This window comes from Stylophora pistillata, chromosome 7 (genome assembly GCF_964205215.1).
Source record: "Stylophora pistillata chromosome 7, jaStyPist1.2, whole genome shotgun sequence".
In the NCBI taxonomy this organism is placed as follows: Eukaryota; Metazoa; Cnidaria; class Anthozoa; order Scleractinia; family Pocilloporidae; genus Stylophora; species Stylophora pistillata.
Window position 1 is genome coordinate 13848314 of NC_142525.1, and position 12545 is coordinate 13860858.

Genomic DNA, 12545 nt, shown 5'->3' on the forward strand with positions numbered 1-12545 from the left:
TTCGAGCTTCAGTTTATTCGCTTACAATGAAAAGGCTTGGAAATAATTCATAAAATAAATAACTGAACTTTGTGTTAATTATGGAAAAGGTAAGCATAGTTTTCAGTTCGAAGCGAAGGTCGACAAAGAAAACTTACATGCAGTTCTGAGGTTTTGCAGAGTTTGGCGAGTCGTCCTCGCGGGTTATTTTTGCCGACTAACTTTTCTCTAATGTTTTACTTTCCGGTAGCTTGTGGAGGCTTACACCTTTTCCTCTTGAATTTTAGTATTTACTTTGACATTCAACTACACGACAGTGCACCTCATTTCTACTATTAGGAGTATTAGAAATTTTTTTCACAAAGGTAAAACTGGTCACCAAGGAAAAAGCGCCGAACAAAGTTTGAATATTGCTACGTCATAACTGACGTCCAAGATGCCGTGTTTTTATCCACGAAAGTTGTGAAAATGGACAACTTCAAAGCGCTCTTATCACTAAAACAAAGCAAACTGGACAAAATGGTCGTTATTTTCCAGGTTCTGAGGAAGAATTCTTCTGACTGAGATAATTTTTTCTCGACCAAGCTTTCCCTTTAAGTTAATCTACAACATTAAAGGAGCACTCTGATGAAACCGCTCTATAATTTGAAAACCTGAAAAATTCAGTTATTTCATTATAATATGAATTTTTAGTGATTAACATAGCCTTTTCTATAATAATTTTAGTTGAAAGTCAATTCTAGGGAGAGAAATTACGATTTGAAAACCGTTCCTCCATTAATTTTCGTAATCACTTCGCAGGCTCAGGAAGACTGGCGCGAGTCTGGAGATTACTCATTTGACGCGCCGTGCTCGTGGCTAATTTTCAAAAACAGTATTTTGATCGTCTCTATTGCTTTTTATAACACTAAAACTAAGACTATTTCACTAAATTTCATGAGGTTTCTGTATAAATATAAAAGTGTGTTGAGTAATCTACGTCACAATGGGAGTGACCGCTGACCGAAGATAAGTTGGCCGTGATTACGAAAATTAATGGCGGAACGGTTTTCAAATCGTAACTTCTCGCACTAGAATTGACTTTCAACTAAAATTGTTATTGAAAAGGCTTTATTAATCACTAAAAATTCATATTATGATGAAATAACTGAGTTTTTCGGATTTTCAAATTATTGGGCGGTTTCATCAGAGTGCCCCTTTAACTACTATCATTTACTGAACGTTGAGAAAAGCTGGTTTACTTGGAACAGACGCCTCTAGATATATTTCAAAAACTGTTGGAACCGCAAAAACAGGTTATTCTCGATATGTATGAGCTTACAAAAGAACCAAAATGTATTACTTAATCAGCTAGAAGCTGACCAATCACAACCGCCTTATTAATTTTTACCGTTTGAATTATGTGTCCTTGACCGTTGTAAAAGAGCTTAACTCTCGTACGATATTCGTCAACGGTAGTGGTGTTTGGGTTTTTCTTAACTTTGCTTAGAGTCCTCAGCGGAAGGTGTTGCTCAAGTTTTAGTTCTCGAAAACTTGTTGTTTTTGAAGTACTTTGTTATTCATTTCGAAAGTCTTGTGATATTGTTTTGGTTGGGGTTTTAAAGATATGGTTACTCACATTTTCTGTGTATTTTGTCGACAAGCTTACAAGCAATTAGATCGTTTTTCTTATAGGATCTTAATATGTATTTGCTTCATAGTTTCACGATTCTTTTGTATCCTGCTGAGGATTAAAGAGAATCAAGGAGTTGTAAGTTTTCTAGCTCTGTTAGTGAGTTGTTTTTTAAGCCGAGTTTGGATGTACTTATCGTGCGAAAGGTCGCCGGCCACAAATAAGAAAAGACCCAAATGAAAGCAGATGTGTCTTGAGAGAATCAAGACACATCTCTTGAGATAGCGGTAGCTGTAGCTTACATGAATTTGAGCGGTACTGTATGTATGCTAGAAGTATCAATTTGTAGTGTTGTGAAAAGCTTGTAGATAGATCGAGAAATAAATATTTAAAGAGAGGCTCTGAGCCATAAACAAGCAGCCGTTATTACCGTGAAAACAGTGCTGCGACGGTTGGATGGAAGGGTATTCTAGCGTATTCCCCTTGAGTGCCTGAGGTTTAAGGGGAATTGAAAATGTCCCAAGCTGTTTGATTCTTTCAGAGACTAGGTCTTAATCATCAAATGCAGACAACTGAGATCTTAAAAAAGAGTAATTACCATCTCATCGAGTCTCTCTAACAACGGGGATTGGTCGTATCCTCCATCGGCGAAGGTCACATTGATCACATTTCCTCCAATGACTGCACGTGATAACAAACAAATTATAAATCCATGTCAGAAAATGCACATTGCTGATTTTGGAAAAGAGCATAATTGTGATTCTATCCTAAAGTACCATAATCATGTTTATGTTCATGCAGGTCTTATAATTTGTCTCTCTCCACATTTTCCAACACAATATTGAATTGTTAGGAATATTTTTATCTTGATGCGTGTATTTATAAGGAATGAAGAGATTTTAGACAGTGAGGATTTATTTGACTAACTTTAGGTAAGAAATGCAACTTACAGACGCTGACGCTTTTGAAATCTTTGTCATATTCATTAGCCGCTTTGCATGTATAGTTGGCATCATGTAAGACCCGTGAAATTACCAATGTGCTCTCATTACAATATCGCTTTTGGTCACATGGTGTCCAACTATAAGAAGGCGGAGGATTTCCCTTCGCTTCACAGTTTAGGATGACACTTTCTCCTTTGGTAACAATATACTCCTTTGGAGCATTAATAATCTTGACAGAAGCTGCAATAAAAATAAAGACATCAAGGATGCAAAAGAGAAAGCTAGTTTTGACATAGTTTTAAACAGAGATCTTACAGATACTTCAAACAAGTAACTGCAATGCACACTCAAAATGATAACAAAGTGAGAGAGAAAAGTGAAACTTTCTTCTCAGGCGATAGATAATGTACTCTCACTGAGTATCAAAAAGCTTCAAAGGAGCTGCCAATAACGCAAAGACGATAAGGACGAAATGAAAAAAAATTATTTCTAACATAAAATGATGTAGATTAGTCTTTATGATACAGGTTATTTTCGCAATTTTTGTATAAAAATAAAAGAAGTCTTCAATTTTTTTTTTATACCCTGGTACCCAAAAACAACTGATACTCTAATAGATGCACCACGGTATCTCCTATTCTTGCTTTTCAGGTGACGTGACAGATTATGCAAATTTGTTGATCCGCCATGTTGGTGTCCCTCGAAGCGTGTTATCACTAGTATCTAGGGAAAATATTATGCCATTTCTAGATTCCTGAATCTGTTGATAATCTTGCGACCTCTCAATGGATTCTGAATTCGAAGACGACGCGGAAAAACTCAGCAAAGCTATCCCAGTGCTTTCAGATTACGTAAAAGGGCTGGAAACTCGAGTTAAAGAGTGATATTTAGCAAAAATATCTGTTATCGAAGTCGACCAGGCCAGTATCCCGAAAGAGCAGTTTAATGGGGAATGTCTACCTCCCACAGAAGTTTCTGATTTCCTTGGATATTTGTTTCTGGAAACGAGCCATTATACGAGAAGAGAGTTCAAGGCCTACAAAGGTTTGAACGCTTATAATCAAATGGTTTCGGGGTTCGTCAAATCGGTAAGAGGAAGGCTGATTCGCGATAAATATTACGTCGTGGTCGGCAAAGTTCGACATTCACAGGCTATGAACGAACCTCCTGTTAATATCTGGATCATAACCGACACAGATGGGACGATCCTCTCCGCACATTAACTTGGATGTAAGGCTGGCCAAGGAGTAACATGCACTCATGTCGCAAGCGTGATGTTTTATATTGAGGCATGGACTCGAATTAATGGAAAGCTGGCATGTACCAGCGTAAAATGCACATGGCTTTTGCCTACCTATGTCAGTGAAGTAAATTACGCGCCAATGCAAGACATCGATTTCAGCTCAGCCAGGAAGTTCAAGGAAAATCTAGATGGGAAAATAGATGCCTTAACCCAAGACTGTAGAGCGGACTTAATTGGTGACCGATCGGCTCTACTTGTGAAGGGTGATGAGGTTGAAAGATGTCGCCCCACAGCAGAGGAACTGTCTACGTTCTATGCGAAGCTAAATCAGTGTAGCGTTAAGCCTGTAGCACTGAGTTTGCATAATGATTTTGCAGGCCTGTTTGTAGTAGGAGGTAGAGCTATTCCTGAGATTACAGACTTATATGAGACTCAAAACCTCGATCTAAACTATCCTGACTTGCTGAGGAAATGCTTAGCCGTGAAGCTTGAATTAACTGTGGAGAACATTGCGCTAGTAGAAAAAGACACGCGCTCTCAGGAGAAATGCTCGAGTTTTTATCGACATCGGGCAGGCAGAATTGGGGCGTCTAATGAGTGGTGCTGCCTCAAAGTGCAACTTAGTAAAGCCTCCGCAGTCAACAATAAGAACTATTTGTTACCCACATTTGTTTAAGGTAAATACAAAGTCAATCAAGCATGGTTGCAAGTATGAAGATATTGCAATTAAATCATATGTTGAAATGATGTCAACCAAGCATGTTAATTTTAAGGTTGAGAAGTGTGGACGTTTTATTAACTCACAGCATCCCTTCCTCCATGCCTCACCTGAATGTTTGAGTTCATGTGATTGTTGTGGATTGGGCTGCGGGGAGGTCAAATGTCCAATGTCTATCCAAGACTGTGATTTTGATAAGTATGCCCTTTAGAAGTCCTCTTGCTTGGAAAAGGTAGATGGCAGTTTTAAGCTCATCAGAAGCTACAACTATTACTATCAGGTACAACAACAACTGTTTACTCTCAAAGATAGGAAGCACTGTGATTTTGTTGTTTGTGCCATTGATAATGTGAATAACAGGTTAGTAATAGTAACAGAGAGGATTCTCCCTGATAAGCAGCAGCACCACCACACCCTCCTTCCTAGGCTAGATACGTTTTGGAGGCTATGCATCCTCCCTAAGATACTAGGTCGTTGGAGGAGGTGGAGGTGTCATGCTCCGGATGTCAAGCCTATTGTGGATGCAATCTGCTTTTGTCGTAAACCAGCAGATAACGATGTGATAACCTGCAGTAATGTAGAATGTCCCTATGTACAATTTCACACCTCCTGTTTGTCTCTTTGTGCCGGTGAAATACCAAAGTTATGGTACTGTCTACACTGTTGTTGGTTGCCCCAGTTCAAGCGAAAGAGAAAGCAGCAACCAAAACAGCCTCCAGCCTGTCAAGCTGCTCTCCAATTAAGTGCGATCTGTACATGTCAATCTAAGGCAGCACCTTCTGACAAGTTGTTAGAGTGTCATAACAGTGATTGCACAAATGGGAAATTTCTCCACCTCAACTGTGTTGCTTTAAAGAGAATGCCAAATAATGCCAAGACAACCTAGTGCTGCAAATTCTGTAAGAAAACTCCCTCCCCTCTTGTTCTAATTACACCTCCTACCACTTCTACCTCTTTACTAGGATTAGCCATGGCAGCTGACTCTGGGAGTGAATCCAGCAGTGACAGTGAAGCTGAAGATTCAGTAGATGCTGATGTTACAGTAACCAATGTTATTAAATGTGACATTAACAAGCAAGCTTCTCTTGCAAATCTTACAATATCTGACTACCAAATTATTTTAAACCCAACTGGCTGGCTCACTTGTGACATTGTACAAAAAGCTCAGGTACTGCTGCACGAGGAAAATCAGTTAATTGAAGGATTCCAACGCCCAACTTTAGGGCCTGTTCGTAATTTTGATGTAGTGTCTGGTGAATTTATACATATTTTACATACAGGTTCTGCTCATTGGGTGTGTGTCAGTAATATTGGCTGCCAACCCTTTGATGCAAATTTATATGACAGTCTCTATCAAGATGTCATTTGCCAGGAAGTGGTAGATCAAACAAATGATCTCCTAGGTGGTCGTTTGAATTCACTCAATTATGCACTAGTTGAACAGAAAAATAATGGTAATGACTGTGGCATTTTTGCCATTGCTTTTGCCTGCTATCTTGCTAATGGTGGAGATCCTAGGCAGGTAACCTTTGATCCCTCAAGAATGCGTTCATATTTGGCTGAGTGTCTGAGAAATGCGAAGATGAGCAATTTCCCAGTATTTTACCAGTAACATGGACAAACCTAGAGCAATACTTGTTTATTTATAGGATGCAGGAATTCAAAGGACAAATTAGTCAGAGATCTAAGGGCTGGATGACCATATCTTTTTTGGTAAATAGGCCCAATATAATTTAAGATTCTTCATATCACAGGGAAAAAAGGTACTTGCTTCAGTGGTAAATTATTGGTAAATATCTGGTATTAATTAAATTTTTACCAGGATAGTCTAGTGAAATTATTGGCCTATTTATTGGAAAGATGTAATAAATACCAAATTTGAATAATGGGATATTGTCTGGTGGTGGTCCAACTGACATTGAGATAATAAAATACCAATATTTACCAGTGAAATACCACTTGGGAACTTAGTTCTTTTTCTGTTTGCATGCGTTGCTTGATAGTATGCAAGTTTTTGTTTTTTGTTTTTTTTTGTTTTTTTGTCTTTTTTTTGGGGGGGGGGCTGTGTGGGGGTTTGTGGGGGTCTCCTTCAACATGACAGGAGTGCTTGTCCCATCCATAAATTGGGCAATAAATTACTCCAAAGTGCTATGCCTTTAGGGTGTTCAAATTCTTTCGTATTCCTAAGGGGGGGCTGAGCTAGGGCATTTATTGATACTGACAGAGCTTTATAGTTTCACTCACAGTGCTGTCAAGAGTTACTAGATCCAAGATATTTACTTTTTTAGGGAAAACTTAAATTTTTATTTTACATTTCTCATGGTGCAAAATCACTTAGCCCCACCTATTTTTGCCATCTCTAAGGGGCTGATTTCTGTTTTAAGACCCCCTCTAATTTTTATGAGGGTTTACCTCCAGCAAATTAAATTAAAGCTTAGACAGGTGTCCAAGATGTTTAGTGAAGAAAAAAAATACAACAATTTAGCCAAGATACTTTGTCAAATCATTATACTGCATCATTCTATTAAATGGTACACTTCACCAGTTATATTATGCCTAACTTTTTTACCATGCGTTGTGCATGGGAGGGGGGCATTTTGATAACAGAGCTGATGAATAGTATTTTCAAGAGAAAGAGGAAAACCAAAAAAAAGATATTTCAAATGAAAGAAGTTCATTACAAAGTTAGGTCTGGGTTCCTGGAAACTAGGATCACACATGCATGTTGTTCAACAGACATTCTATTCGGCTCCACTATTTCTGAACCATCCTTAGAAAGTAAAATATCTAGTCAAATGAGACTACAGGAGGGCATAAGTTAACAAGTGGTGAACACACCCTCAGAATTCAATCAGTTAAAGGAACTCGAAAGTCTACTGTTCCGCGGTGATTACAGGAAAGAAAGAAAATTTGTTGGAAGTATGCCTTCTAGGATGGTGTATTTGCGGCGCAGCAGCCCTATTACCCTCTCCACATGGATAAGTACGTTGGCAATGCCTCTGGTCTCCTCAACATCAATAGGGTCCAACTGTTTCAACCATTTGGTGAAGACAGGGATCACCAGCATAACATGCTTTAGACTGACACTTTCAGAAATGGTGAAACCCCTGTCGGCCATAACTAAATCTCCAGGCAGTAACTTCTCCAAGAAACCACAGATCTCAATGAGATGTTTGTCTGATGAGCGACTTCCCCATGCCTTAGACACAACAAATTGTCCCTTGAAGTGTGATATCAATTAGTATTTTCATGGTATTGTGATGTTTATACGAAGATAATGTTTGAGCTCTAGCAAGAAGATTAGGAGGCTTTTCGATGAACACCTCAAAACAGTCAATGATTACTGTCACCATGTTTCCAAATCACCGCCTCCCGGTTAGCTCAATGGATAGAGCGCTGGACTGTTGTGCGGGAGGTCGAGGGTTCGAGCCCCGGCCGGACCAACACTCAGGGTCTTAAAATAATTGAGAAGAATTTGCTACCTTTCTATAACATCAAGAAATGGTTAGATATTCTAGTCTTCTCGGATAGGGACGAATAAATGGAGGTCCCGTCTCCTGCAGGGTTGGGGTAGGAGACGTTAATTTCCCACACACGAGATTACTGTGTGATGGATGTCCTCCCCTGGGGTGGGATGGGTGGGATATAGGGCGCACTTAATTTGGAGCCTCGCTCTGTTGTGCGACCCTCACCACACTCTGGTGAAAGTGATTAAATAAATAAATTTGAAACACATAGGCATAGTGTGCCACAGCTGGTGCTTCTCTGGCCAGTACACGAGTGGGGAGAGCCTAGCATCCATAATTCGAATCCAGGAAGAAAAAATCCTTGAAGCTGTACTAACAGAAATAGAAAAACGGTAGGCCAAGTCTTGAAACGGGACATTAAGCCGTAGCTTCATCAGAACAATTATAAACTCCTGAAATTTATCAAGAGTAAGGCTTTTCCTGTTCACATAAGGTGCAACATGTTCACATGTTTTCGTCAGCACTTCGATGGACGGCAGCCCCGTATAAAACCGCACTTTGTCATCGGTATCGAAGAAATCTCTCCCAGGTGCCTCTTAGCCACAAAGTCTTTCAAATAAATACTCAAACTCTTCAGTTTGAGTCCCTTCACTGGCAGCAGTTGGTGCCACTTCGGGCTCTGTTTGTGTGGAAGAATGAGCAAACTCTTTAGTTTCGCATTTCGCTCCCTGCTTATCGCAAACGTTATCTGTATACATTCCATCACTTAGCTGTTCTTCTATAGTTTCTGATGTACTAGCCCCAGATTCAAAGTCTCAATCACAGATGCGATCACTTCTTTGTTCTAGAAGTTTTCTCTTCTTTGTAACTTCTTGCTCTTGTTGTTCAATGGCGGCTTTCCGTCTCCTTTCAACTCTCTCAAATCTTTCTACAGAAACTTTAAAGTCTTTTCGACGTCGATATTCTTTCTTTCCTAAATTTAGGTAAGGTAGCCAGTCTGGATTGAATTGATCGAAGTCCTTCGCAGGCTGTCCTTGGTGAAAATGACGACCGCAGACTCTGTCTGTCTCGAGGATATTCTTCTCTGCAGTGTCGCCACGACTTACTGCACTGATCCACTTTTCCCTACGCTTTCTAGTCAGTTCCTCGTATTCTTCGCCTTGGTTAGTGATGATTTTGGGTATGCGAAAGAGTCTAAGACCTTTATGTTTGCCACTTTTGGATCCACATCCCCACACAATGCATAAAACCATAGTTAACTCTCATACGTTTCCTCACACTAGCTCCTCTTTTCGATCAGTTATTTTACTGTCGAGGGACACCAACATAGCGGATAGCAACTGTTGTCAAGCAAGAGGTCACGTGGGTGAAAAGAAAGAATATACTTGATAAAAATTGTTCATTATGCATATAAATGTGGTTGATCGTTTCCCAATTATTACAAAGCTATACGGCTTCCATGGGATTTGAATCTGACTCAGGGTGAGCTGCATGGGCAACATTTCAGCTCACCTGCGAAGATGGTTGCCTTACTTAACTTTTGAACTCACCTTGGACCTGCACTTGAATAGCTCGTTTCCAAGTTTCAGCATTGGAATCAATTAACTCACAGCTAAATTCTCCATTGGCCTTGTCGTCAGCGGTAGTCACTTGGGAGATAGTCAGAGAAATTCTTCCTGGAGTTGAGCTTATGTTGAACCGCCCCTTAAAATTATCATTAACAGCACCAGCTTGTCCATTTGATTGAATGTTGACTATACCAGCACCACTGAATTGTAAAACAGCTCCAAATACACCTGATGTCACACGGTAGTTCCAGCTCAGTGTGACAGAAGATCCTTCAGAAACCTGTACAATGGCAGGGGGGAGCACTTCACTAGGATTTTTTGTTGTCCTGACTGGAGTAAGTTCATTCCATGTAACACTTCCACTAACTGTGGAGAATAATTTAAATTACTACATCAAAAATTGCTGCGTTTGATTGCATCACAACAGGGCTACAAGTTCTTATGTCTGCAGTTAGATATAGCTCTTTGGCATACAAAGCTTTGCTTTCATGTCCAAATTGAGCACTCTAACTAGGATGAGTCATTGCTCTGCAATTGCGCATGCTCGCTAGTGTACTCTAGTTTGAGCACTCTGGCATGACTTAGACGATACCACAAAGGTTGGATCGTTTGAGGTGACCATATTGGTTCTCCTCCATCCTAGGCCCAGGTCTCGCATGGTAAGTGTTGCTTCATACTCTTGTAGTTTGAAGTTGGTTCTGGTGTTTTTCGAGGTCTGAGTTGGATAAGTGAGTACCTGCCGGGAGGGAAAACTTGCGACTTTTTCCTCCCTGGCAGTGGTTGTTTTCTTTGGTTCCGTTTTGGTCGCCCATCCCTTTTTTGGGATTTCTCGGTCGATCCGAACTTGCTTTCCTTTTTGCTTTTTCTCTGTTTCGGTCACCCATCCCTCTGACTTGTCTTTGGGTTGGGTCCGAGTTTCAGCATGGTCGTGTCCTTTAATAGGACCATCGACGTTGACTGTCAGGGGCTCCCTGAGGAGGTACTTTTCTCGGAAGCGGTTGGTTTGTTGCTGGGTTTTTTTGACCGTGAGTCTGACCATCGGGTGGCTGCGGTGCAGGCATGTCCTGGCCGTGTTGCGAGAGTCACTTTTGCTGAGAACGGCGATGCTGCTAAGTTATTTTTTGAGGAGCTAGGTGTCATCAAGTTGGGCGATGTAGAGTGTAGGGTGGTTAAACCCCCTCCTCCTCCTCCCCAGCTTACTACTGTTGTAGTCTCTTGGTTTCCCTTTGAGGGATCAAACGACGCCATCAGCACAGCTTTGTCCGCATATGGTACGGTCAAATCTGTTCGCAATCAGGTTTGGCCCGGAAGGCCTTCAGTGTCCACCGGGTCACGCATTGTCCAAATGGTTATTAGGAATGTCATTTCACCGTTTATTTCTATCCGTGGCGTCCGCTGTAAAATTTGGTATAGGGGGCAACCCCTCCAGTGTACTACTTGTCATAAAGTTGGTCATAAGTCGGCGGAGTGTCCCCTTAGGGGCAAATGCTTCCGATGCCGTCAAGGTGGACATCTAGCTAGGAACTGTCAGGCGACCGTGGGTGCTCAACCTGCTGTAGACACATCAGTAGAGATGGACATACCCTCGTCTGTAGCTCAAGAAAATGATGTGACAGCTGAGACAATTGCTCCCGTCCCTAATGACGTTGTTGCTGAGTCTGAAGAGTGCGATTATAACCTTGAGGCCAGCGAGGACCGTTTTCCAACCTGCACATCGGTTGACCAAGTACCATCAGACAATGTCTCCCGTAAACGCGCTGCTCCCCAGACTTCTCCGGTTTCAAAAGGAACTGTAAAGAAGCCTGCTACAACGGATACAACCCAGTCGATTTCCGTACCAGTCGCTAATAAGATAACCGCGCCACCCTCCGTTACGTCGGTCATTTCTTCCAAGTCCAGAAGTGAGATTCTCGAATTGCTATCCACACCTCCTGGCCTTTCAGGTGATAGAGTAGACCTCCTACGGTTAACATCACACCTTCAAGTTCCTCCTGGTTCAATTGCCTTTGTTCTCAACCCGCAAAATGGTCCTCCTAGACATGTGCTAAAGTACACTCCGAAGAAATAGTTTAATATTAGTTTAAAAATTTAAAACCTAAAAATGAAAACTAAAAAGTAGTTTAAGTTATTTAAGTTATCGAGTGTGTGTGTTCAATTTTTGGTGTGAGTGTGTTAATTTTTGTTGAGGTGGGGTTCGATTCCCCAGCGAGTTTGGTGTCTGGTGACCCTCGTTTCTGGTGGACCCCAACCCTAAGGCATTGCACGCAAGCCATGGGTGGGATTAGTCCTGTTGGTCGGCGGGCATTGCACACGCCCTTCATCGGGGGCCCGGCCGTCCACCTTAAACATAAAAAAAAAAAAACTGCACTGATGAGGCCCAGAAGGCCGAAACAGTACTGTCTGCAGTTAGATATAGCTCTTTGGCATACAAAGCTTTGCTTTCATGTCCAAATTGAGCACTCTAACTAGGATGAGTCATTGCTCTGCAATTGCGCATGCTCGCTAGTGTACTCTAGTTTGAGCACTCTGGCATGACTTAGACGATACCACAAAGGTTGGATCGTTTGAGGTGACCATATTGGTTCTCCTCCATCCTAGCATTAGCACTGCACTGATGAGGCCCACAAAGGTCAAAAAAGTGTGCGCCCTACTTACCTGACGCGGGATTTCATCTTCGCAAGGGAAAGTGTTGGTCCGAAACCTCATCGTGGGCAAAGGATTTGTAAGTATTCTCTCATTTTTCAAATTTATTCGACTGTGCTAAGTACCTGCCGGGAGTGGAACGCCAGTCTTTTTTGTCTCGTTGTTTTCGGTCACCCATCTCGTTTTTGGTTTTTTTCGGTGGGTCCGAACTTTGTTGGGAACCCATCCAGGTTTCAGCTTTGCTGAACTTGGTGGGTTTTTTGCCTTTTTTGGCAATTGTTGTAGTCTTTTTTCTCTCCTTTCTTTCCTTTTTGTTTTTTTTCTCTCTTCCTATTCCTTTTCAAAATGTTAATATGTGCTAGAACTTGTGT

At 41.2% G+C, this 12545-nt stretch overlaps 1 protein-coding gene across 1 annotated transcript in view; it reads right to left on the minus strand.

Moving 5' to 3' along the window:
- The window catches only part of LOC148726727 (uncharacterized), a 43380-nt gene that overhangs the window by 2303 nt on the left and 28532 nt on the right, over positions 1–12545 (minus strand). Inside the window, exons 4-6 of the mRNA XM_088726365.1 lie at positions 9514–9897; positions 2542–2775; positions 2190–2272 (exon numbers count right to left, since the gene is read on the minus strand). Of these exons, the coding sequence (XP_088582491.1) occupies positions 2190–2272; positions 2542–2775; positions 9514–9897 (701 nt within the window). The remainder of the gene's footprint in view (positions 1–2189; positions 2273–2541; positions 2776–9513; positions 9898–12545) is intronic.